The 25,133-nt window shown below is 39.6% G+C and overlaps 1 protein-coding gene across 4 annotated transcripts; it reads right to left on the reverse strand.

Annotated features, from left to right (window-relative positions):
* Positions 1-666: 666 nt before the first annotated feature.
* cdc42 (cell division cycle 42) lies at positions 667-24,313 on the reverse strand. Of its 4 annotated transcripts, none has more exons than XR_009392704.1 (7): positions 24,247-24,313; positions 10,912-11,054; positions 9,681-9,753; positions 9,287-9,396; positions 8,571-8,768; positions 3,645-4,774; positions 3,203-3,555 (listed from the first exon to the last, which is right to left on the reverse strand). XR_009392704.1 is itself a non-coding variant. In XM_059328538.1 (6 exons), exons 2-6 carry the CDS (start codon positions 11,014-11,016, stop codon positions 2,367-2,369), a joined length of 576 nt encoding a protein of 191 aa, XP_059184521.1. In that variant the 5' UTR covers positions 11,017-11,054; positions 24,247-24,313; the 3' UTR covers positions 667-2,366. The 4 variants fall into 4 exon arrangements, 2 of the variants coding, with proteins under 2 accessions (XP_059184521.1, XP_059184523.1); XR_009392698.1 differs by having other exon boundaries at positions 3,631-4,774; XM_059328538.1 differs by lacking the exons at positions 3,203-3,555; positions 3,645-4,774 and adding an exon at positions 667-2,456.
* Between the last annotated feature and the right edge of the window lie 820 nt (positions 24,314-25,133).

The following is a 25,133-nucleotide window of genomic DNA, read 5'->3' on the forward strand; positions in this document are numbered from 1 at the left end:
AGACCATGGCAAGTGCAATAACCGCTTGGTTTTGATTTTGTGGTTTTTATATCATTATTTCTCTGAAATAAAGCAAAATTGAAATCTAAAACTTTGTCACAAGATAAAACTTTTTTTTTAGTCATAACTCAATTTTGACCAAAAATGTAGTTCACTGCAGTTAGGCTTTGTAGGACAGTATTGCTTTCTTCCATTTTGTTTTTATATAGGACTCTTTAAAAATCTTCCTTTCATCTTACCTCACTGGGGGCCAAGTGTACACACTCCAAACAGTGCAAACAAGCCTGAGGTCAACATCAAATTTTCAGGTATATATAATAGTATAATGCAGGAACAAAATAACTTCACAAGACTGTTAATACCATCCGCATCTTCCATTTTTTGTCTCTTCTTCAAAGTGTCTGAGAGACCCCAACATCAGGGGGATAATGTTTGGGTAGACAGCGCCTCCTGCTGACTGGACATGCTATGACAGGTTCATCCAGTGAGATGGAATACAAATCACTTAACAGTAGAAAGTGGATGTAATGTTTTTACCTTTCAGAGTTCTTGAAGGCTCTAGTAGAGAAACAGTTCTGATGGAGTGTTGTTTTTTTTAATTGCCTTTTCCCCAGACACTTGTTAAATATAATTTATATGCAATAAAAAAAACTGCATGAAAAGTGGTAAAGGCAATTAAGGTTTAAGTTTAATATTTTTTAAAAGAATGCATATACAAAGAACAAAGACTTTAGACAGAGCATTTGGTTTTGCACCAAAACAACAACAGGTTATAATAATTATACTGACTTGGGCTGGAAATCAACCCAACTCTAAGCCACCAGTAAAGAAAAACAAGAACCAACCAATCACAAATAATCTTAACCAAACAGTCTCTCTGCCATTGGAGGTTTTTATTCAACTAAACCAATCAGAGCTTTTCTTGGTATAACCTGGCAGGTAAGAGTTCAGATGAGTTCAGACCCCTAAATGTAAAAGGAGTGAAAGTAACCTTTTTTTTATATATATTTATATATATAAAATAAAAAAAACAGCACAAACAGAAATGAAGAAAAAAAGTATTTTGGTAAAAACACCTGGAGCCTACATCAACATTGTGTGCCAGCTTACATTATAATTACATCTGTTAAACCTATCATTTAGAACGGAGACCGAGGCTCAGCTACATGCAGCACCGCACACTTTGAACGGCTACAACAGACCGCACAGCCCAACACATATGCACCACATTCTGACCTGGCACAGAATTGTGGTGGAAGTTCATGTTCACTGATCCATTGTCTTAAGTACTGGTCTCCAGATCTGGCTGCTCTGCTGTACCCGTTCAAAGTGTCGGGTGGTGACCATGTTAAAACAGAATCCTGCTTTACCCTCCCTTGATCCCCGGCAAAAAGAACACACCGCTTGTTCTGCTAACACTGTTTAAGTTCCCTGCATCTAAAAGGCCAATTCCTTGCGGTCGACGTGTGGACCCATTACTACGGGATGCCTTTAGCTCTTCAAGTGATTACCACACTCCAAAAGGACTGCACTGGCAAAGCCCACACTACGAGGACTGGATACTAGATGGCAATATTTACTCATGAACTTCCTCAACGAGAGCTGTGTGGAGTTTTAGCCGTATTGCTGTGAATTACCGAGCCCTATACAGTTCTCCTTAGTGGTTAAGAGTGCACCTATCTGGAACATGGAATAAATATCTCAGACTTGTGTTTGAGAAGAAAAAAGGGGGTGTTGGCAAACAGAAACAAAACACTACTCTGTTAGCATTTCTTCCGGTAGTGCTGAGAAGGAACGTAGGGGGGTCGGCTGATGCTCGTCAAACAGAGGGGACGGGACCAGCAGCATGAGCAGCCGCCAATCAGGCAGCTGGGAGGGGCTGGGGGCGGGGCTTTTATCTGTGAAACCTTTACATTGGCTGAGGACATCTAAATGGCTGGGCATCTAAAAAGTTAATTAGGCCACAACACTGACTGAAAATCTATCAAAAGCTCGACAGAAATGAATTTGACTTGTGTTTAAGCTTGGTGTCTGGACCCCCGGTCTTGAGGCTATGCCACCCTGCCCGGAGCCCACAGCAGCCTGTTGGCTGGGGTTAGGTTGATCTTCTGTCCCACACTCAGACTCAGGGCTGAAGCTTCTTATTATTGCAGAGAATTATCTGAAGCTTTGGAGGCTGTTTTCTTTCTAGTCTTCTCTGTGGAGGCCAATGCTGTCAACCAACCTTAGCAGAGCAAGGAAAGGGGTGTGGAGGCAGGGGAGGGGGTGTGTGTGTGTGTCGTGTGTGTGTGTGTGCGTGTGAGTGTGGGTATGTATTTAAGATGTATGCATGTGTTATGTGTGTGTTTTGAAAAGGTAGGAGCTTCTCATAGCAGCACACATTTACGTTTCTTCTTGGGCTCTGGGGGCTCCAATGCAGCCAATATCGCCTCATCAAACACATTCTTTAGGCCTTTCTGTGAACACAAACACACAAACATACAGGCTCAATGAGGGGGCAACTCAAATACAAACACAGGTCAAGAAAAAAAGGCAGAGGGGAAACACAGCTTAAACAGAGGGAAAATAACTGGGTGCAAACAGAAGCAGCATTGAACATCATTAAGTGGAGTGTCAGAACAAAGTGTGGGGTGAGAGTGCTGTTGGGAACATAAAAAAAGGTCAGGAACAAACAACTCAAGAGAATTTTCTGTTTCCTATGGTTGTGGTTAGTTGTGTGAACCAGATCAGGGATCAACATAAATCACATGTGCATGAGTGTAGGTGACCTGTGACAGCTGAAACCAAAGGCAAGTCAAACAAGAAAGTGGAGGAAAAAGGGAGCATAACCCATACAACACAACACAACACACACACAAAAAATGGGATACGAGCATTTCCTTTCTATCCAGGCTTGTTTCCTTCCTTTGATCTGCTCTTCAGATTCAAGTGACTAACTCACTACAAGAGGTCGTCCAGACTCAACAAATTTAAAATAATCATCAGAAACTCAGTCTACTCTCAGATTCGGAGGTGTTTTTCTCGTTGTACTTGCCCCGGAGCAGAGCTGCTTACACCATGAGCTCGGTCATGTGAAGTAACCAGAGCTGCTCTGACACAGAGCTGCACTATGCAGTAAAGCAGTAAGCCCTTCAGCGTTCACTAACCCCACTCCATTCTTCTCTGACAAAGCACTGGAAAAAGAAGAGAGCCAGAGAGGAGAGCAAGTTCATTTGTCCTTTATTAATTCATTTCACAAGTCATTTCACACAATTATAGTTTATTTTTTATAGATTATCTGGACTTCTAAGAAAGCAGGATATGCACCACAGTTAAGGGCACATGGGTCATTTATAGAGAAAGTTGGGCCATACAAGTAAAAAGAACACTTTTTAATAGATTACAGCTTTAAAGAAACTGTTCACCCAAAATTAGAAACTGTTTTTTCTCTTACCTGTGGTGCCATTAATCAATCTAGACTGTTGTACTGTGAGTTGCAGAGTGTCCAAAATAATGGAAATATTAGGCACTTTGCTTCTAGTGCTAAACAGCTTTCCAGAAATCATGACCCTGTTACTCGAGATTATTCCCAGACCTTGTTGTTAGCGGTTTCATGTAGGAACTATTTTCTTTCTCTCACATAGTTCCTACATAAAACAGTTCACAACAAGGTTTTCGGATTATCTTGAGTAAGCGGGTCAGGATGAAAGCAAAGTGCCTTCTAGTTCCATTATATTAGAGAGAAGGCAGACATATCACCACTTTGCAAGTCATACCAAAACAATCTAGACTTATAAATAGCACTACATGTAAGAGGAAAAATATGTATTTTTGATTTTAAGGTGAACTGTCCCTTTAATAAACATTAAAGCTCTTAGCTATAAACCAGATCAAAAAGACAGTACCATCATGGTACCAAAGAGAAAAAACTTCAACGGTTGTGTTTCTAGAATGGCCAAACAATCCCTATATACCACTTGCATACTTAAAAGCTCTACATGTAACCATAGTCGGACTCTGAGTTGTGTTTAATCAAACATCAACAGTAGTACAAAAAATACATTAGCATTAGAAATGGAAGCTCTGTTTAGTGTTGAGATCAATCTCTGTGTAGAGCCCTCACTTTAGTCCAGACCCTCCCCACATTAAGGACACAGGGGAAAGACGCACTAAAACAATGGCTCCCTCCCAAATGACATCCTACATCCTCTGTAAGATACCGCTCCACTGTTGGCCAGGGGCCACATCATTAAGCTCTGGGCCAGTTGGAAAACTAGGAATAATACAGTGAAGTGCAACATTAATGATGGAAAACAAAGCTGATGATGATAACCACTCCAGAAGTAAGATGTGAAGTACATTAACACATCAACCAAACCAAGTGTCAGCAGTTACTGGTTAGAAAAGGCAACTAGTAAAGTCACTGAAGTGCAGAAAGGCCAGGAGTCAGTCAGTCAGTCAGGCCATGACGCAAGAGTTAGCTGCAATACACTCTCAATACAGAGTAGTAGTTTGGGGCTGGAGTTAGATCAGCAGCTGACTGATGTGTAGGTTACTTAGATGGCTGGGATGGACATTGGTCTAGATTTCAAAAGCAGCACATGTAAATATAGAAGAAAGAAAGGGAGGCAGATGGGGTAAACGAATGGAAAATGCAGAAAATGATCAGAGGAGGAAGAGATGATAGCAGTGGCACAGAGAGAGTTCAAAATATACAGCATTTCCTCTTTCTCTGCGTCTCAGGCGGCTCTAGGGCAGCTAGGATAGCTTCGTCAAAAACATTCTTCAGCCCTCGCTACAATGACAGGAGAGGGAAAAGAACAACAGCACAATTAGCACAGCAAACACAGAAAGAGATAGATGGGAGAGGAGGAGAAGAGGAACATGGCAGAACAAGAAGGAAAGTGTTTGTGTGAATACAAAGAGAAGGTATGACAGTTATAGGACGACTGTGTGGAGAAACGATGGACTCTAAAGCAGAGAGAGAGAGAGAGAGAGAGAGAGAGAGAGCAGTCGCTGAACAGTGGGCTGTGATCCCTGACAGGAAACAGGAAATGACATCAGCAGCTATGCAACAGTTGTGCCAGGGAGAGAGGGGGAGGAGGAAGGAAGGGGCAGAGCAGAGAGGTGGGGGCTCCACCTCAACTCCATCAACACTATTGTTCTCTGGCTGAGGGAGGCCCAGCTCATCTGGTCTCTTATAAGTCCTGCTCCCTCTGCTCGCCTCCCTTCTCCACTTTCTAACAGTGAGAAACCAAAGCCAAAACCAGTCTCAAGCACTGAGTCCAACGACATTGAATTTAATACTACAATTCTGAGATTTACTTCAGATTTCACTTTTATGCCACTTGGAGTGCATGACCATGGAAACCTGTGCAGACCTCTACTGGTGTCTGCAATAGATCTTGTAGAGATTTTGTTTTTGTTTGTTTCTTCATGAAGGAGTACTTTAGCTCTTGTGTATCTTTTTTCTGATCGGCCTTGATCATACAATCAAGCAAATAATCGGAGATTAGCCTGTCACGATTACAATTTTTTTAGGACGATATATATCACAATAAACGGTAGTATAGTTGAGTAAATCCTTTTCCACAGCAATTCATTTTTAAATCTCAAAAACATTAAACATTGAAATGTGGAAAATAAAAATTAAAACATCCTAGATTAATAGAACATTAAGAACAATAAATAAACTACAATCAAAACCAATAAAATAGAATCTCAGGCTCCATTAACAGAAATTGCGATGAGATAAATATTATATTATTATATATTATAAATAATATATAAACAGCTGTTTCAGAGATTTTTTTGGGCAATTCCTACTGCCTGTCAAACATTTGCAGTATTACTAAAAAAGCACAAAAAGTCTGCGCTATAATGCGTCCACTATAAGAGTGGCGTGGCTCCTTTAAGAGGCAGAACAGTCAGTGCTGCACAGTAGCACAGTGCTAAAAGGCTAACAGTTAGCTCTGTAGCAGTACAGTGTGTATGTGCTGCAGCAGGATGTGTTCACTTAGCGACCTCCGTTTGTTTACGACAAGCACCGGATGCTCTGTGCAGTTAGTGATGCCAGATTGTTTACTAGTGATGGCCAGATGAAGCTCCATTAAGCCTTGAAGCTTTTCATCCAATTGGTTAAAAAAAAAAGGTTAATTTCTCGAGGCTTCATGTGCACACAAACGCCCCTACTGGTCAGAACCTTTATTGTCATTTCAACTATTTATGACGGCCTCTTGTCTGTCTGCAACAGTGTCAGCATGGGAATAATCACTGCCAAGAACAGTTTAATTTGATTTTATGTGATTCATTCATTTAATCTTTTTTTGATTAATTTATGGGGAATGGTAAAAGTAATGTTAAAAAAACGTGTCAATATGATCTCAATCAATGTATGAATAAATCCAATAGGACATGAGATGTTTATGTTAAAACTGTTGCAGTGTTTTTCAAAGATTAGACAGTGATTGTGCTGATAAATACTGGCGTGATGATGAGGACTTAATTTCTTATTAAGAAAGAATATTTTTGCCACTGAGCTTGGACTCAATTTCGCGGGGATCCATTGCGCTTTATATATTGTTCATATATCACGCCAACACTTGAACCACTGCCTGAACCAGCCAGGCTTCAAACGTCATAATGACGTCACTAACCCTTAAAGAAACCTGCCTAGATACGCGCTTCATTAAAGATTTCCTGGATTTCTCGACAAACAATCCGAAGCCTCGGCACAGTCTGTCCCATCACCATTGTTTATGATCAGCGGCGGATTTTTGTGTACAGTTAGCGTGCGGCTGAGCTGAACAGTGAAATCCCAAATGTTTCCACACTTGGGCACCAATTCCATTTATTCCACCAAACTTTCTGGAGTTGTGCAGCCGTCAGGAAAACTTAACTTCCAATAACACATTCCCTATGCTTCAACTGGCTAGTGGCTGCACTGTGTGTGTGTGTGAGTGTGCGTGTGTGTGTGCCGTGCCTCCCAGAGAGCGCAAGCGACAGGAGAGGGACAGAAGCAGCGTGACTGGCAAAAATGTTGATGGCTTATATAAACAAACATGCATGTAAACAACAATTATTGAGTCCACAAAAACTATCGTATCCATTTTCTATATTGAACGATAAGTCTATATAGTGGTTATCGTGACAGGCCTATCCTAAATCCAGAGTTTGAATCAGAATTTAGATTAAACTCTATATGAATACTGCGTTTAGGTCAGGGGGCGGCAACCTTTACTAACTAAAGAGCCATTGTTGTCCAAAAAAAAGAGAAAAATGTCATAATGGGGCCTGATACTTTATTTTGAGCCTTACTATGAAGATGAAACAGCCTACTAAGTCTAAATGAACCTACCCATAATACTAATAGGTCATAATGTTGTGAATATACAGAAGTTGAATAACAAAATATCTTTCAAGTACAATTTCAGAATGCACTATTTAAATTTGTGAGTAGGAAATGGACTGTATGAATGTAATAATGTATGTAATACTTGTGAATTTAATAACTTATTTGAATAATTTCTGATGAATTTTAATGATGTCTATAATGTTTCATTGTTTTTACAACATCATTGTTAAGTGATTTTTTTTTGGACCCCAGACTAGCTCGTCCCACTTTGGTGAGAGCTAAAGGGGATCCTTTTAACAAATAACAATAAACAATAATTAGCATTTATTAGTATGATTTTGTCAGAATGCAGCCAGGACACAAGTGCAAATGAGAGGCTGGACACCAAAAATATCTCAGATTTGGAATTTGCTGAGCTGTAGACTTTATTATTATTATTAGACTTTATCTATGGTGCACATTTTAGTTGACTAAAATGTAAAAAATAACATAAAATGTAATGCCGTATACATGAGTAACACATTTTTATAATTCAGAAATCCAACTTGCTTTGGGCCTACACCAACATCAAGGAAAATTAATAGGTAAAGAGAATAGATAAGACATTTCATTTGGTATCATTTTTTTTCACAGCCACATGGAGCCACTGCAGACTGCCTGAAGAGCCTCATGTGGCCCCAGAGCCACAGGTTGCCAACCCCTTTTTTACAGTAAGCGTTCAGAGTTCAATTCAAAGGAAAATTCAAGATGTTGGCTGTTAACTAATTGATATCTCATCTTTATTTGTTAATCCAAGACAGTGTCCTTCAAAGCTGCACTGCCCATTCTGAAATTGTAAATGTGAACTATGAACACACCTTGTACTACAGGTATAGGAAGCAGAGCCCAGAAAAAGGGTAATAAAAAGACCAGATTGGTGTAACTCTCTTTTGACTTTTGTGTTGGAGAGGTTATAAAGGTTGCAGATCTACTACACTACACATAGCCTTAATTGCAGTTTTCACCTGCACTGAAGCCACATGAAAAACATCTGAGGATTTGTAATGAGCAAAACCACCAAGCTCATGAGTGAGAAGTCACTGAAACCACACTGACTTCACCCATAGCATGCACAGGCCAGGGACACTAGGGACATGTTCCTCTTTCCTCCTTTTTCTTACGTCTTGCCATTGAGGTATGAATCATGTGTCCAGAGTGTGTATATATGTGTGACGGTATATATTAATATATATATTACCTGCGTGAGGGCTGAGCACTCCACATATTTCACAGCCTTGAGGTCTCTCGCCAGCTTCTCGGCTGTCTCCGGAGTGATGGGCTTCTGCTTGTTCTTGGCCAGCTTCTCTATAGTGGAGGGGTCATCCCGCAAGTCAATCTGAGTCCCAACTAGCAGGAAGGGGGTCTTTGGACAGTGGTGGGTAATCTCTGGAACCCACTGCACACACAAACACAGGGTTATGCCATGGTCAACACACTGCATCAAAGGTACTTAACACTGGGTTATCATTAGTGTGGTTTCCTCCACACTAACCCTGGTCTGATCAGCTGTCAGTGGAGGTCAGAAAGTGCAGATCCACCACAAAAATAATGAAATAATAATAATAATGACTCATTCAGAATGGATTAGAAAGTATAGTTGTTTTGTTTTCTTCAAGTAAGTGTTATCTGGTCTCAGCCAGAAAATGCATTCTTCAAGCAAATAGTTTTTTGGTTTTCCATATTTGATGCCAAATTTAGTATTGTAGGTTTGTAGTGCTGTATGCTACAGTATAATTTCATAAGATTATTCTGGTAAGCATTTAACAACTCCCATGAAGTTCTGATCATATACTTGTCTAAGATACAGGAGAGCTGAATTTCAAAATTCAGAGTATTTAAAAAAATAAATATAGCGTCCAGATTTGTCAACTGGAAGAAGACCAGTGGCGATAACAAAGGAAGGGCTTGACTTGCCTTTTCTTTGACGTTTTCAAAGGAGGACGGGGACACGACGGAGAAACAGACGAGGAAGACATCTGTCTGGGGATAACTCAGAGGTCGTAACCTGTCGTAGTCTTCCTGACCTGGACAAACACATACAAACATGTTGAACTCAGACAGTCCTGCCATCATGTCCCTTGCACTGAGCAAAGCAGGGTATCTCTGTCAGGGCACCCTCAGTCAAAAGTAAACTGCCATCATCACACACCCTACTTTCACAAAAATAAAGGAAGATCCATGTTTTTCATTTAACTTCATAGAAACACAGTACAAAATGTGTATAATGACAGTTGCTTAATGGGTTACAACTATATAAACTGGATACCCTGGATGAACACAAATGTAGCTTGGAATAAAAAAGACATACCTGCTGTATCAAACAAACCCAGAGTGTAGGGCTCGCCTCCAATCATTACAGTTACAGCATAATTATCAAACACCTACAACACAGAGAACGAAACGATTGTTAGTGGTGAATTACAACAGATTCGGAAAGAAATTTGTAACATTAGCCGTGTTTCCTTTAGGGGGAAGAGTGGCCGCCGGGAAAGTTTCAGGCCACGCCCTCTCAAATGTCCACTCACTCTGTGTGTCTCCATTACAAAAAGGCCCCCAGAGGGATTTAGACTCTGGAGGTGACGTATGGTGTTCGATCGTCACGTAATCGCTTAGCGAAAGTTTCGACAGTGATCCGTGATCATATACGGATTAAACACAGGAGACGCAACTGTGGCCGCCGTCACTAACTGTGCACGTCAGCAACTGATCATAAACAAAGCAACATGGCTAATTATGCACAGAATCTCCGCTGATTATAAAAATCGTGAACGTGAATTAACGGCATCGCTAACTGCGCACAGATTGGACGCTAAGGGGTTAACATCCCCTCCGGCTCTGTGACTGCAGCTGGGAGAGACTGCTGCAGGAGGACTGTGCTGCTTCGACTCGTTCTTACTCATCTTAAGGAGCCGCCGGCCCGTGGCTCGTTAAGAAGATAATACCAGATAAAGTCGCTGGATTTATCGCCAGACGCTTTTTTGAAAAACAGTCACTAGGGGGGTCTGAAAAGTCGCTAAATATAGCAAAAAAGTTGCTAAGTTGGCAACACTGCTTCGCCGGCTTTTACAAATGCGTGTTGTTGTGGCGTTGAGTACTATGTCACGTCCAATCTATCCAATCAGCCTGGTTGCTGATTTTTCAGGGGAGAAAAATGTCCGGACAAAAGACTGCTAAGGACGGCTCATATTCAAATTAAGGGCATTTCAGCGAGTGAGACCAGCACTCCGGGTATTGGACTGTAATGGAAATACCCCTATTGTGACAAACAGAATAGAATTATTTGCAAATCCTTTCTTGCCTACTTCTAAACTGCATTTCGTTGTCCTAGTACTTGTTACTCTGTAATGAGTAACAAGTACTAGGCACAATGACAATACAGTTGAATCTAATCTTATTCAATTGAATACAGAACAAACAGACATGATACCTAAAGGTCAAAAACTGGGAATGTTTTTGACAGATATTGTGTTGATATTAAACTTTACTTTTAGATAAGTTGAAGTGCTGTCTATAAATACAACAGAGGTCCAGAAACTTACCGTAGGTACATATTCAGAAGGAAACTTGTTTGTGGTGTAAGAGATGAGCAGGCAGGTTTTACCCACAGCACCGTCCCCAACTACAACACACTTGATGGTCTGCATAGCTGTGTTTTACAGTCTTCACTCTACTCATTCAAGATCTAGAACAGAAAAACAAACAGAAGGGAAACTTCCATTAGTTGATGGCACTGCTTATTGGCTTAAAAAACAATAAAGGCAACACCACACCACAATACAGCCTCAAGAGTTTTATCCTGCTTCAATTCATACAAGTTCATGTAAGTGACTTGAGGACCCCATGATCAAGATTTTGAAGGATCCTGCTTTTATGTTTGAACATGTAAACATTATATCCCACATTTCAGAAAGCTGGATAGGCAATACAGAATACTGTTGCATGATAACACCTCATGTGGGTTTCTGAGTGAGACTAGCTGCACATTCCCCACTTCAGCCAAGTGATGAAGAAACAGCTAACAAATGGCAGCAGCGAAAGCATGTGACGTCTGGAATAATGAAAAAGCTGACTTTTGTCTTTTTTGTCTTTAGTATAGAAGCAGTGTTATGTGTGCACTGTTCTTTAAATGATTATCATCATTATTTTTTTAATGCATTTCTATATTTTTCTATTTCTCTGCCCTTCATGTATTCAAGAAAATCTATAAATTCTGTTTAAATTTTTGTTTAAACGTCTTATATTCAGGATACTGATGTCGACTTAAACATATTCAACGACAATCACCGTATTTGACAGAATGGATATTTTGCAGTTACAGGACACACAGAAGAAAAAACGCTTCGGGTTGGAACAAACCAATTCAAGAACAAAACCAAGGGGGAGACCTTAGAAAGCTCAACACCAGACAGCATATATGACTTGCCAACAAACCTAGGAAAAACCACTTTTGTCACAACTACAAAAATGGAGTCATTCATTTGTAATTACTTGACTTGGAGATTAATGGGGAGATAGAAAACAGATCTCCCTGATCAAGCACAAGGTCAATGGAAGTCCAGATGTACCGATGAGGTTTTCTAATTTAAGGACTGAGGGATTGTACAGACCCACAGCTGGAGACGCATTTGGGTGACAAATGACACAATAAATGTGCTTCACAGAGGCATTGCAAATTCTGCAGCTAGACTGAGTTTGACTTGTTACCATTAAATTCACAAAAAGGAAATCATATCAAAAGATATGTCGATAGACAACAGATCATCATCATCGTCAATGGATATTTAAAAGGATATTTATTTATTTTTTCAATTGACTACACATTCAACATGCCGATATGTTGAAGGGATGCTACGTCGTATTTGTCAATTGCCATGAAAAACGGAGACAGCAGCATTGGTCGAGTGAGCTTGAGAGTAAATGAAGAGATGGACAAAGTAGATTTTGTGTGGCATCTTGTCCTCTGTGGCCTCGCTGCTAGCATGTCTGTGGCTCAACCCAACCTCGGTCAAACAGAAACACAGACCTGCAGCTCTATACATCCTTGACACAGACAGAGAGCAGTGACAGTAACTGGTCTTTCCCTTTTCAAGTCCTGACCTCACCGGCACGCTGTTATTGGCTGGGGGCGACACACCCACCACCCAAAGGCTGACACACAGACATGTCCAGAACACAGCACAATAAAAAAAGAAAAAGTGAATACCGGCAGTGGGCAGGGCATCTTAATAAGCCCCTTCCGTAGGACCGTTTCATGCGGGGACATTAACGGCTCTGTAATGTCTCGGCTGCAGTATGAACGTGCCCAAAGCGGGATGGATTTTTTAAAATTGCAATCTGGCAAAATGACTAGCAGCCAGAGAAATGAATCCAAAACAAACGTGAGCCAAGGGGTCAAGCAATCACACAACAGTTCTGAGAAAACATCAACATGGTCATTAAAGGCTGCCTGTTCAGTTGCACGCCAGTCATCAACAACTTCTTTCCCCCATATATTTACAGCAACGAGATTGAGAACAATGTTGATGAGAAACCTCAACAAGCTTTTTTTTACAGCAGACATTTGGACTCATTTAAGCACAGGAGTTACTAATACCATTAATGACAGCTCTGTTCCTGTAGTGTGAGCTGTGATTGTGTGACACTGAGCCAACATGCACAACACCAAAACCCTGAAATGTACGCGCCAATATAAGATTCAGTCAAAGCCACAACGCTTAAATCACAGCTTTTCTTTTCGGTCATATTGCACTGAACATCTTTGGGTTTTGGGCTGCTGGGCAGACAAAACAAATAATCTGAGGTTGCCTCTTTGGACTGGGAAATTTTTAATGGGCAGTTTTCCTTACTTTTTAAACCAAAAGATTGAGATAATAATGTGCACAGTAGTCCACCATAAAAACAACTGTTAGTTGCAGCCTATTCATTTTATTATTTACATCTTAGATGATCCTACTGCAACATGTCAAATTAAATGTACTAACAAAGGCCTAGAAATGAGTGAAATAATACGCTGACCTTGAATCTTTGGGGAACAAGGTGATGCATCTTGGTGCAATTACAGACAACATGCTATATGTAGTATGTGGACCACAGTTTTCCCCCGTCCCTCCTCTACAAGTTACAGTATGTGAGTGCCAAGCCACTGCAGAGCTCTGCACCACTGTGTGGGGGTGGGGGTGTCATTGAGTGAAGCAGGAGGGACAGAACTGCAGCGCCATATGTTACAGTGTGAACACAGTTAAACAAGGGAAGAGAACACAGGTGGCTGTCCTGAGCAGGGAAGAAAATGGTACTGATTTATTCCACATACTAATCATTTCACAAAAAAGTAGGGCTGCAACTAACGATTATTTTCATTATCGATGAATTTGTCGATTATTTAAACGATTAATCGATTAGTTGTTTGGTCAATAAAATGTATAAAAATATCAATCAGTGATGGCTTCCGGAGAGACCTCCAACATGGCAGCAGCATAACTAGTGAGCTCCCCGACTTTAAATTTGGGACGCCCTGCTAAGTATCATTAGGCGAATATAGAACGTGACAAATATCAAACAGAAAGGGCAGAGAGAATGCCGAGAGGAAAAACGGGTAAAAAGTTTCAAAAACCCGAGTTAAACGAAGACGACGAACAATTTTTGTTAGCATCAGAGCTAACAGGAGAGGACCGCGAGCTAACAGCGGCTACGCGATCGAGGGAGCCGAGCCCGTGCAGTGGAAAAGAAGCGGCACAGTCCACTCAAGAAATGGCAAATATGGAGACAATACTTCGAGAACTGCGTGAGTTCCGTCGGGAGAACACGGACACTCTCAAGGAAATTAAGGAAGAGCTCAGGGAAACAAATAACAGGATAGACAACGCTGAGACACGGATAATGGAAGCCGAAGAGCGCCTGCAGCACATTGAGGATACTACACTTGAACTCCTGGAGCTACAGAAACAGTTCGAAAACAGGTTGGTGGATCAGGAGGGACGGTCGAGGAGGGAAAACATCAGGATTCACGGGGTGAAGGAGGGAGCGGAAGACGGCGCCAGGTCTATGATTGATTTTACTGAAACGCTTCTACGGGAAAAGCTTCAGCTGCCGCCGTCACTTCACCTGCGGATTGAAAGAGCTCACCGGGCTCTGGCGTCACGTCCCCCCCCGGATTCCACACCGAGATCCATAGTGGTGAGATTTATGAGCTTCAGAAATAAAGAAGAGATCATAAAGATTGCGTGGCAGAAAAGAGGCTTTGAGTACGAAGGGAGAAAGGTGTATCTCGACCACGATTATGCTCCGGATGTACTGAGGAAACGGAAAGAATATATGGAGGCAAAGAAAGTATTGAGAGAGAAGAAAATACGCTTCCAAACACCATTTCCTGCGAAACTGCGGGTGTTCTACGAGGGAGAGGTTCGCGTTTACAACACGGCTGAAGAGGCGACTACCGACATGGTGAGGAGAGGGTTTCAAGTGACGGTGGTAAAACCTCCGGAGAGCGGCCTGGAGAGGATCAAGCGCCTAACCTGGCAGGTCAGTCGAACAGAGAAGAGCCAAACACCCAGGGAGATGGATCCAGGATTTAAACAAAAACTTAAAGGTTTTAGGAGGAACTAGGACAAGATGTGATGGACAACGATTCTCTAAAGGAAGACTGAGCAGCCTTTTCATATTTGGACTGTACACATAGAGGCAATAAGGTGAGAAACGGGCCCCCCCTTCTTAAAGTTGATTTGGTTTATTTAGCTTGGGTAATTCTGATAGAATATATTCACCTCTCTATTTTTATTTTATTTTTTTGAAAGGGAAAAAGTCGGGGCTACATTTACGTTTATTTATATTTTTGTTCACTTTATTTGGAACTTGTTGGACGCATATATGGACAAAGCTGACTGCAGCACAGAGGGCCCCCTTCTCTTTGATGGAAGAGGTTATCCCTCAGAGCGGACTTTACATCAGGACTCATTCAGGGTCAAAATGCAGACCCCACACATGGAAGTGGTTTTTGACATCACCAGGTTTTCGGTGAATGTTAGTGTTGTTGGGCTTGTTTTGTCCAGGGCAGTTTGCCATGGTTGTAGCATAAGGGGCATGTTTGGAGTGAAAAAAAGGTAAATAGTGAATATGGCAACCCAGAAGAAATTACTGAAAATAGCTTCATATAATGTGAATGGGATACTAAACCCAATTAAGAGGTCCAAGATACTAGGTAAAATGAGAAGGGAAGGGGTTGGAGTTGCTCTATTGCAAGAGACACACTTATCAGAGAAAGAACATGGAAAACTAAAAAGAAATGGGTTTAATCAAGTATTTTTTTCTTCTTATAACACAGGTCATAGAAGAGGAGTGGCCATTATGATATCAGGGAAAATTACTTTTGAAAAACTTTCAGAAATATCAGATAAACAAGGAAGATACGTACTGGTTAAGGGGAGACTAGACGGAGAATTGGTCACCATTCTCAATGTATATGCCCCCCCAGGCTCAGACTGGGTATTTTACAGGCAACTGTTTGATAAAGTGGTATCAGAGGGGGAAGGTATTTTGATTTGGGGTGGAGACCTAAATATCAGACTAAACCCAAAGCTTGATTGTTCAGCCAGTGGAACACAGAAACCAGGGATTAGTAAGAAGTTTGTAAGTTTAATGACAGAATTGGGAGTAATTGACGTTTGGAGAGAATTAAATCCTAAGGAAAAAGACTATACATTTTTCTCAGCACCACATCAAATATACTCCAGGATAGATTATTTTTTCATGAACAGTAAGGACAGTTATAGGATTGAAAAGAGTGAAATTGGAGTGAGAGACATATCAGACCATAGTCCTGTTTATATGACTCTGGCTATGTCAAAAGAAAAAAGATCAACACTTTGGAGGCTAAATATAAATGTTTTAAAAGGACGAATGAAGGAAGAGTTTATTAAAGAAATCCAGATGTATGTAAGGGAGAATGATAATGGTGAGGTGTCTCCCTCAGTGCTGTGGGACGCGTGTAAAGCTGTGATTAGAGGAAAATTAATTGCTAAATCAACATACTTGAAAAGGCAAAAACAGGAAAAACTCAATAAATTAGAATCGGAGCTTAAAAAACTGGAAAAAGAACATAAAAAAAATGTGGACGAGAGAATAAACCAAGATATCAAAAGGATTAAAACAGAGATAAATGACATCTCAGCACAAGAGATTCAAAAAAAGCTGATGTACATGAAACAGAGATACTACGAAGCAGGAAGTAAATCTACAAAACTGTTGGCCTACAGATTAAAAAAGCAAATGGCAATCAATAACATTTACAAAATTAGGGACTCAGCTACAAATTTGCCAAAATATAAGACAGAAGAGATACATAAATGTTTTGAAACATATTACAAGAATCTATATTCCCAACCAAAAATAAATAATAAACATCAGATAGCAACATGGCTCGATTCCCTAAATTTACATAGGGTGACAGAGGACCAGAATTCAGCTCTGACAAGGGAAATCACAGCAGAAGAAATAAACTCAGCGATTTCAAAGTTAAAGACGAACAAGGCCCCCGGCACAGATGGATACACCTCAGAGTTCTATAAAGTGCTCAGAGAACCAGTGATCCCCTTGCTAAAGGGTACATTTAACTGGGTGCTAAAAGAGGGAGAGATCCCGATTTCTTGGAGGGAAGCCTACATTTCGGTTATCCCGAAGGAAGGAAAGGACAAAATGGAGTGTTCCAATTATAGACCAGTTAGTGTCCTTAACCAGGACTATAGATTATTCACTGCTATCTTAGCTAGACGCTTAGAAACAATCCTGCCAGACATAATTAATCAGGACCAGACAGGTTTTATAAAGCAGAGACAGACACAGGACAATATCCGACGTACATTACATATTATGCAAAACATTATAAAAAAACGAATAGAATCGATAATATTAGGTTTGGACGCAGAAAAAGCATTTGATTCGGTCAGGTGGGAATTCTTATATATGGTGCTGCAGCGATTTGGTTTTCATGAAACATTTGTCAAGACTATACAATCTCTATATAATAAACCTACAGCTAGGATTAGAATTAATGGCAATCTTTCAAACTCTTTTATATTAGAGCGTGGGTGTCGTCAAGGCTGTTCAATTAGCCCGCTACTATTTGCTCTCTATTTGGAACCCCTGAGTCAATGGATAAAACAAAATGAAAATATAAAAGGTGTCAACTTTAAAGGAAATGAACAGAAAATAGCATTATTTGCAGACGACGTATTAATATACTTAACGGACCCCACTAGGTCTCTTCCAGCACTCATGTCAACACTTGAGGATTTTGGATTATTTTCAGGCTATAAATTGAACGTGAGGAAAACCCAGGTTCTCACATATAATTATGTCCCAGATAGAAAAATTAGAGAGAGTTTTAGGTTCAACTGGGACTCAAAATCCATGAAGTACTTAGGAGTGAACCTGCCTCAAGATTTGTCTCAATTGAAATCTTTAAATTATGATGTATTAATATCAAGAATAAAATCTGATATGGAAAGGTGGAATTTAATTCCCTTCACAAGTTTGGTTTCAAGAGTGGAAGTGATTAAAATGAATGTACTTTCAAGGTTACTATATTTATTCCAAACCCTACCAGTAGAAGTAACAGACAAAGACTTTACAGAATGGGACAAATTAATCTCAAGATACATTTGGCAGGGGACAAGACCCCGAATAAGATTTAAAACTCTTCAACTGCCTAGAGATAAAGGGGGACTAGCCCTACCATGTCTTAAGAGCTACTATCAGGCTGCACAGTTAAAAACTTTGTGGAATCTATATAATCCTGCCTACAGTGCAAGATGGAAGGACTTGGAGTGTCTTACATTAAACACACATGTTCCAATACAAGCAATAATAAGTGATATAAAATTGAGGGGACATCTTCAAGAGGAGTTGAATCCGTGGCTGGGGATATCCTTAAAGATATGGTTTGGGATTATATCAAAGAATAAACTGATTGAGCAGAGCAAGGTATTAAGATGGATCGCATATGATTCAGACTTCAAACCAAACACAGCAGATAGTAGATTCAGTAGATGGGAAGCAGGACCAACAATATTTTGGGAACTTTTTAAAAAGAAGGCCATTAAAAGTTTTCAGGATCTGAAAAATCAATATGGACTAAACAATCAAGATTTATTCAGATATTTACAGATGCGGCATTATATGGAGCAAACTATAAAAAAGTTTAATTTAGATGAGCTAGAATCAGGATTCATTAAATTATTCATCTCAGCATATGATTCAGACCAGGGAAAGAAATTAATCGCAAAACTATATAAAGAAGTTGAAAGACTAAAGGGCAATAATACATCATATATAAAAGAAAAGTGGGGAAAAGAGGCTGGGAGGGTGTTATCAGAAGAGGACTGGGAGAAGGTAAATGAAGGACAGTGGAAAACAACATGCTCCCTCTCATGGAGAGAATATGGTTGGAAAAATATTATAAGATACTTTATTACACCGACACAACAGAAATCTCGAGACACACGATGTTGGAGACTGTGTGGGGAAGATAAGGCCAATCATTTTCATATCTTTTGGGGATGCCCTGGTATTATACCTTATTGGCAGGATTTAAAGAAGAGTATGGAAAAAATTCTGAAAGTGCAAATCCCACTTACATTTGAAGTCTTATATTTGGGAAAAGAGAACCAGGAGATTACGAGGTCAGGAGAAAAATACATATTTCGAATAATGTTGGTGGCGGCTAAAAAGGCCATCACCAGAAAATGGCTAAAAACAGATGCACCAAAAATAGAGGATTGGGTAGAGGTGATGCTGGATATATATAGAATGGAGAAACTGACTTTCTCAACTAGACTAAAAACAGAAACTTTTATAATATACTGGAAAAACTGGGTTGATTTTGTGTCTCCATTGAGAGCAGACTTTGTACAGTAAGGGCACTGTGTATTTTAGATTATTGACCCCCTTGGTTCAGGCTACAAACTTGTTCATTGTTCATATGTTTATTTGATATGTTTACCCTCCAACGGGAGAAAAAGGGACGATGCAAGAGAGGTATGAAAACAAGGAGAGTTGTGGAAGAAGGTTTAATTTTACTTCTTCGGTAACTTTACTTGATAATTTGTGTCAAACTATGTCTCTGCTCCCTGGTGGAGAAGTATGTGACTATTCTACTAATGTTGGAAAATTGTACAGCACATGTAAAATGTCGTTGGAATGTTGATATGTGGAATCAATAAAAAAGATAATTAAAAAAAAAAAAAAAAAAATATCAATCAGTGTTTCCCAAACCACAAGATGACGTCCTCAAATCTTGTTTTGTCCACAAACCAAAGATATATTCAGTTTATTGTCATAAAGGAACAAAGAAACCAGAACTATTCACACTGAATAAGCTGAAATCAGAGAATTTGGACTTACTGTCTTTAAAAACCTGCTCAAACCAATTATTCTATTCTCAAAATAGTTGATGGTTAATTTAATAATTCATTAATGTTCAATTAATCGAATAATTGTTGCAGCTCTACAAAATAGAGTGTTATGTTTGTTAGATTGGCCTTTATTCTATATTAAATTTAATTTTAAAGACGAAACAGTGTAATTTGAGGCTGATTACACATCTGTCACTGGGGCAAATTTCCATTTTCAATTTAGTGTGTCATCCTGCTTTAGAGTAAACTGCTTTGACACAATACTTTTGTGCTGGGAGTTGAACAGGAAGCCAATGGGCATGTCTTACCATTCTACATACTACAACTATTTTTACTTTTTAAGCTAGAATTTCAATGTAATCAATAGTAATGATAGCTATAGAAAGATTTCTCCAAAATGGCTTGTACAAATTCTGATATAAAATTATTTCTTCCATACCATACATAGCCGGCTACAAACACCCAATTTCCCTGTCGGATTAACCCCCATGCAAAAAATTATATCAGGAAGTATAAAAAAGTGTTGATGTTCAAGGAGTTTTTGTGGTAAAATAAAAAACAATGTGTGAACAAAATGTGATAATAGCATAGAGCAGCTTCTGAAAATGGCCAACTAATAGATTACACTTGTGGAGGCAGCAAAGACTGAGGCACAGACTTAACTGTAGACTAAACTGTTTGGCTAAGAAGAAAAAAACAGGTGTGAAAAGCACTAGACACAATCGATAAAACAAGGCAATGTAAAACAGACTAGGACATTAACACAAACTTACTAATATAGAATCCTCCACGTGCCAATACTCAGACACAGAAGGTGTAATACAGCTGGGCTTATAGGTCTGTTATGGTTTAAGCTTTTGTTGCATCTAAAATTTAAGCCATAATGGTTCTTTTCCATATTAACAGTGCTCAAAACAGGACAGATTGGTGTGATATCTGATGTGGAGGAGGGTGCTGAAGATCTCACTTTGCCGTCTGCATGGACCAGAACCTCACTAGTAGTTGTTATAATAGGGTTTTATGTGAAGTTCAGAGACTATTTTTTTATGGCCTACTCCACAGAAACACAGGGTTTGATTCCGAGGTTTCTGTCACTGCCTTTGGAAAGGCAGTAAATGTTTACATGCCTACTGCTGGACAAATGAGGGCTCAATGATTAATCATATTCAAAATGTCAAACATAAAACAAATGTTTTATTAATGCTAAACAATCTAACCAAACAGGGGGTTGGAAACCCTGCCCCCGTAGGCTTTACAGGCACATATGCTAAGGTATAGCTCAGGGATGGGCATTTTAAAGTCTAAGCAATAAAAACCCAAAGACCTGACAATTGTAGTAAAAATGTGTTCTAATAAGTGACTCTTTATTTAATAATCATTTTTATTATGTTGCAAAGTATAGCAATGAAACTATGATTTTTTTTGTAAGAATTATTTCTTGCTTCCAAACTTTTTGCCTGTAGTGTAGGACCGTGCACTTCACCAGATATGATGAAACTGCAATTGTGTTTACAGTGCAGTAACTTAACATATTTCATGTGCAATGATACATAATACAAAAGGTTTGAAGCAAATAAAAAATAACCACTTAGCCTACTGTGGTTTCTTTTTTATTAGTGCAACAACAACAAACCAACATTTATTGCAAGAAGTAATTTTGTGCATTTTTACACAGCACTTTTAAGATTTCATGCTCAAATGCATGTAGTTGTACTGAGGGCCACTTCAAGTGAGGGTGCAAATGCTACAGTGCATGCCCAGCTTGAAAGGGAAACTTTCAACCAGCTCTGTGTGACTGGGTAGCATAGGTAGTACAAGTCTGGTGTCCCGCCATGCTCTTCTCAACCTGTCACCTAGCTTGTGAAGAGATCAGTTTTTTTGGCCCTGATAACGGTCATTTACATTTTCAAAACAATGAGCTACATGGTTTTGAGTATGATACAACTGCCATATTTTGTTTTGAATGTACTACACAAAGGCCATAGGGTCAAATTTTCAAATCGCTGCTCCTACTTTGGATTTAAAAAATTTAAATTGAAAGCGCATGTCAATCGATTTTCAATGTAGAATTCAAATTGTGACTAAAAAGAATACTGTCCCCTGTATTTCATGTTTTTTTGTTTTGTTATTTTTGTCTTTAAAATGTACCCGTTAGTTAATGGGTTACTGAAAGCAAAATTGACAACAACTGACAGCCCTAATCTACATGTTTACATATTACAATGTTGTAGCAGCAGCAGTGCTCCTTTGGGTATTGTGGGGGGGGGGAATAGATTTGTTCTGCTGGTTAAGTGGACATCATTAACAAATATTGCATGCTCTGGTGAAGTTAAAGTTGAAAAAATAGGCATTACTTTAAAACTGCGATCACTCTATCTGGACAGTTAAGCATGTTTAAGAGTAGTTGTGCTATAAACCTGCTTGCAATTGTGCTTGCAACTATGGGTTTTCCTGAAATATCTACATGTAAAGCAGCCATAAGCTGTGTTTCCACTAGGGGGGAAAGTGTCCACCGGGAAAGTCTCTCGGCTTTTACAAATGGCGTGTGTTGTTGTCATGTAGAGTACTATGTCACATCCCGCTTGGTGATGGTCAGTAACCAGGGTGTTTTCAGGGGAGAAAAAAGACCCTGCTCTTCTACAGGGACTAAAAAAGTCCAGACAAAGTCCGCTCCGGACTACTCGTATTCAAATTAGGGGCGTTTTGGAATCGTCCGGGTATTGCCTGGTAGTGGAAACAGCCCTATATAAGTGTCGTTTTGATCACCTAAGTAAAAATGGGCCCTTACATCTTCAACTTTCCATCACACAAAATAAAGACAAACTGCGCCTCATGCACCAACTAAACCAAGTGTTTAGCAAGGGAGACCTCTTGCTAAAAGCAGCAGTATAACAGTGGCCATGTACAACAGAGGGCGGCTGCAGCTGCAAATAATGCTTCTAGACCTAATCCACTCATTTGTGTTTGTAGGCCAACAAGCACTCCGAGGGCAGGCCTGCTTAAAGCCTAGTAGTGAAAGCAACAGAAATGCTGTTTGATATGGCAGTTTCCCCGCTACATAAACTAAAAAGAACCTTTATAGTGCATCAAGCAGGAAGTTCTGTAAGAATCTGTAAAGCTCATCAGATCTGACCAGTGGTCCTTCCTAATGAAAACTAAATACTTGTGTCAACTACAGAATCAAACAACAATGCATGCATATAGTTTCAAGCCTGCCAGGTTGTGACTAGCATTACATCTGATTTACGGTAGTCATATTTCCTCAATGATTGGTCACAGCTCTCTTTATATATAAAATACAATACAATTACTTGCAAGTATCGCACACTTCTTTTAAATTAGATTTTATATTTCACTGTGTTGTATTGTGTTTTTACTTTGTATGTTTGGCTTGACCTGGCCTCAGTACTTAATTTCGTGCCTCGTCATGTGCATGCATGTGTTGTTGGTATGACAATAAAGAATTCTTTAATCTTCTAAGTTCACCTGAAACAATGATTTAGAAATAATTGGTAAGCCTTTGAGCACAGTACTGAGTAGAAAAACCTCACACGCAGATATATCGCAAGCATTTTCTTATGAAATCCGACACAAAATCCATGACGAGGTATCCACAGATTGAGATTCTATTATATTAGTGTTAACACAATAACATGCCAAACTCAGCGTCCAATTATCACGAACAAAACAAAAACATTTTCTCTCTAAACTCTACAAAGATGATACCAGCGTGGCATGATAATCATTATTTAAGTTGCATATACAGGCGAAATGAAAAAGAGTCAAAAACCAACAAAACAGCTCTAAACTCCGGAGGGTTAAGATCCCACCTGAGATGGCTCCGTTAGCTCTGATGCCTTAGCTGTATATTCCGGCCACATCCCCGGCCTCAACCTGGCCTCATTTCCTGCCGGCTGTTTAAACCAACGATAAACTAACTTGTTAACTTAGCCGTCACTCTTTTTCACCATTCAATACTGTAAACCTCTACAAAAGCACCCAAAGATAGTCCCGTCTATCCAACTTCATAATCAGAGACCCTGCTTGGATGATTAAAACATATCTTTGCGTTGTTTCGCCTTTTGGTTACGTTCGTTAACCAGCTAACCGCTGGCTAGAAACTACTTACATCTTACTGCTTTACGTAAAGGCGACCAGATATTAAATCAATGATAACTTCGACCTGACACTTGACTGCTCCACAGCTCTTAAAGGTCAATTTACTAGCCGGTCTAATATTATAGATGGCCTGTCTGTAGCTTTGCTAAACACTGTCCTCCTCAATTAGCTTCCCAGCTAACTGGCTGAGCTAACCTTAGCGGATGCTGTTGCTGAATGAGACATCTAAATTGACAAGTAATACAGTTATATACCGCAGATGTTCAGCACAGATACTGTTGACAACATTCCACCTAAACAATAACCACAATTCGAGCACAATAATAACAAAAAAATGTTTTTTTTCCGTACCGTATCCTCTATTTGTGTCTCTACGCCGGGCGTTGGCAGCTCCGCGCTAGGGGCTTCCCAGTCAACAGAACAGGGACACGTTGCGTGCGTAGTGATGTACTACGTCATTACGTTAATCAATGTCCATCGACATATCATCCCAATAGTTCATTTCAATACAACTAGGCTACTTTCCCAAACTACTGCCAGAAACCAACCAACCACAATAAATGGTACAATGTGTAATCTTTCGTTTCAACACTAAAAACTGAGAACTTGAACGTTATCTATTATTAATTACTTTATTAATCCCACAATGGGGAAATTCAACCTCTGCAGCTGTGCCTTGCTCAAGGGTACTTCAGTTCTTGACCTGTCAGTACTGGGATTCAAACCGGCAACTCCCCAGTTACAAGCCTGATTCCCAGTATATAAAAAGATTCTATGATCTGACACAAAATGCACTACACTGTATGACAAATTATACTAAAGGAATAGGACCACTTCTCTATTTAAATTAAATACAAATGATTACTTGTATGCATTACATTTACTAAGCTTGACATAACAAGGCGTCTGTATAGAGTGCATGTTTTGATGAATTGTGCACCACATGATTTGTTTGTTTTGACTAAATTACCCCTAAACCTTTTACATTTTACAAAAGTACACACTCTGTTTGCAACATTCAAGTTAACTCTATTAACAAAGGGGTCACAAAATAAAGGCATGTTACATTTTAAATAAAAGTGCTTTCTGTTGCACTGCATGTGGAGCTGGGAGTTTGACCTACATAAGTATATTGCAATAGTGTTGTCTGCCACTAGATGGCACAGTAGCCCAGTGACCCAATTTCTCATGCAAACAACTGGGGTTTAAAAACATTTAGTGGAAGAAGTTAAAATACA

Source organism: Centropristis striata, chromosome 3 (assembly GCF_030273125.1).
Source record: "Centropristis striata isolate RG_2023a ecotype Rhode Island chromosome 3, C.striata_1.0, whole genome shotgun sequence".
Lineage (NCBI taxonomy): Eukaryota > Metazoa > Chordata > Actinopteri > Perciformes > Serranidae > Centropristis > Centropristis striata.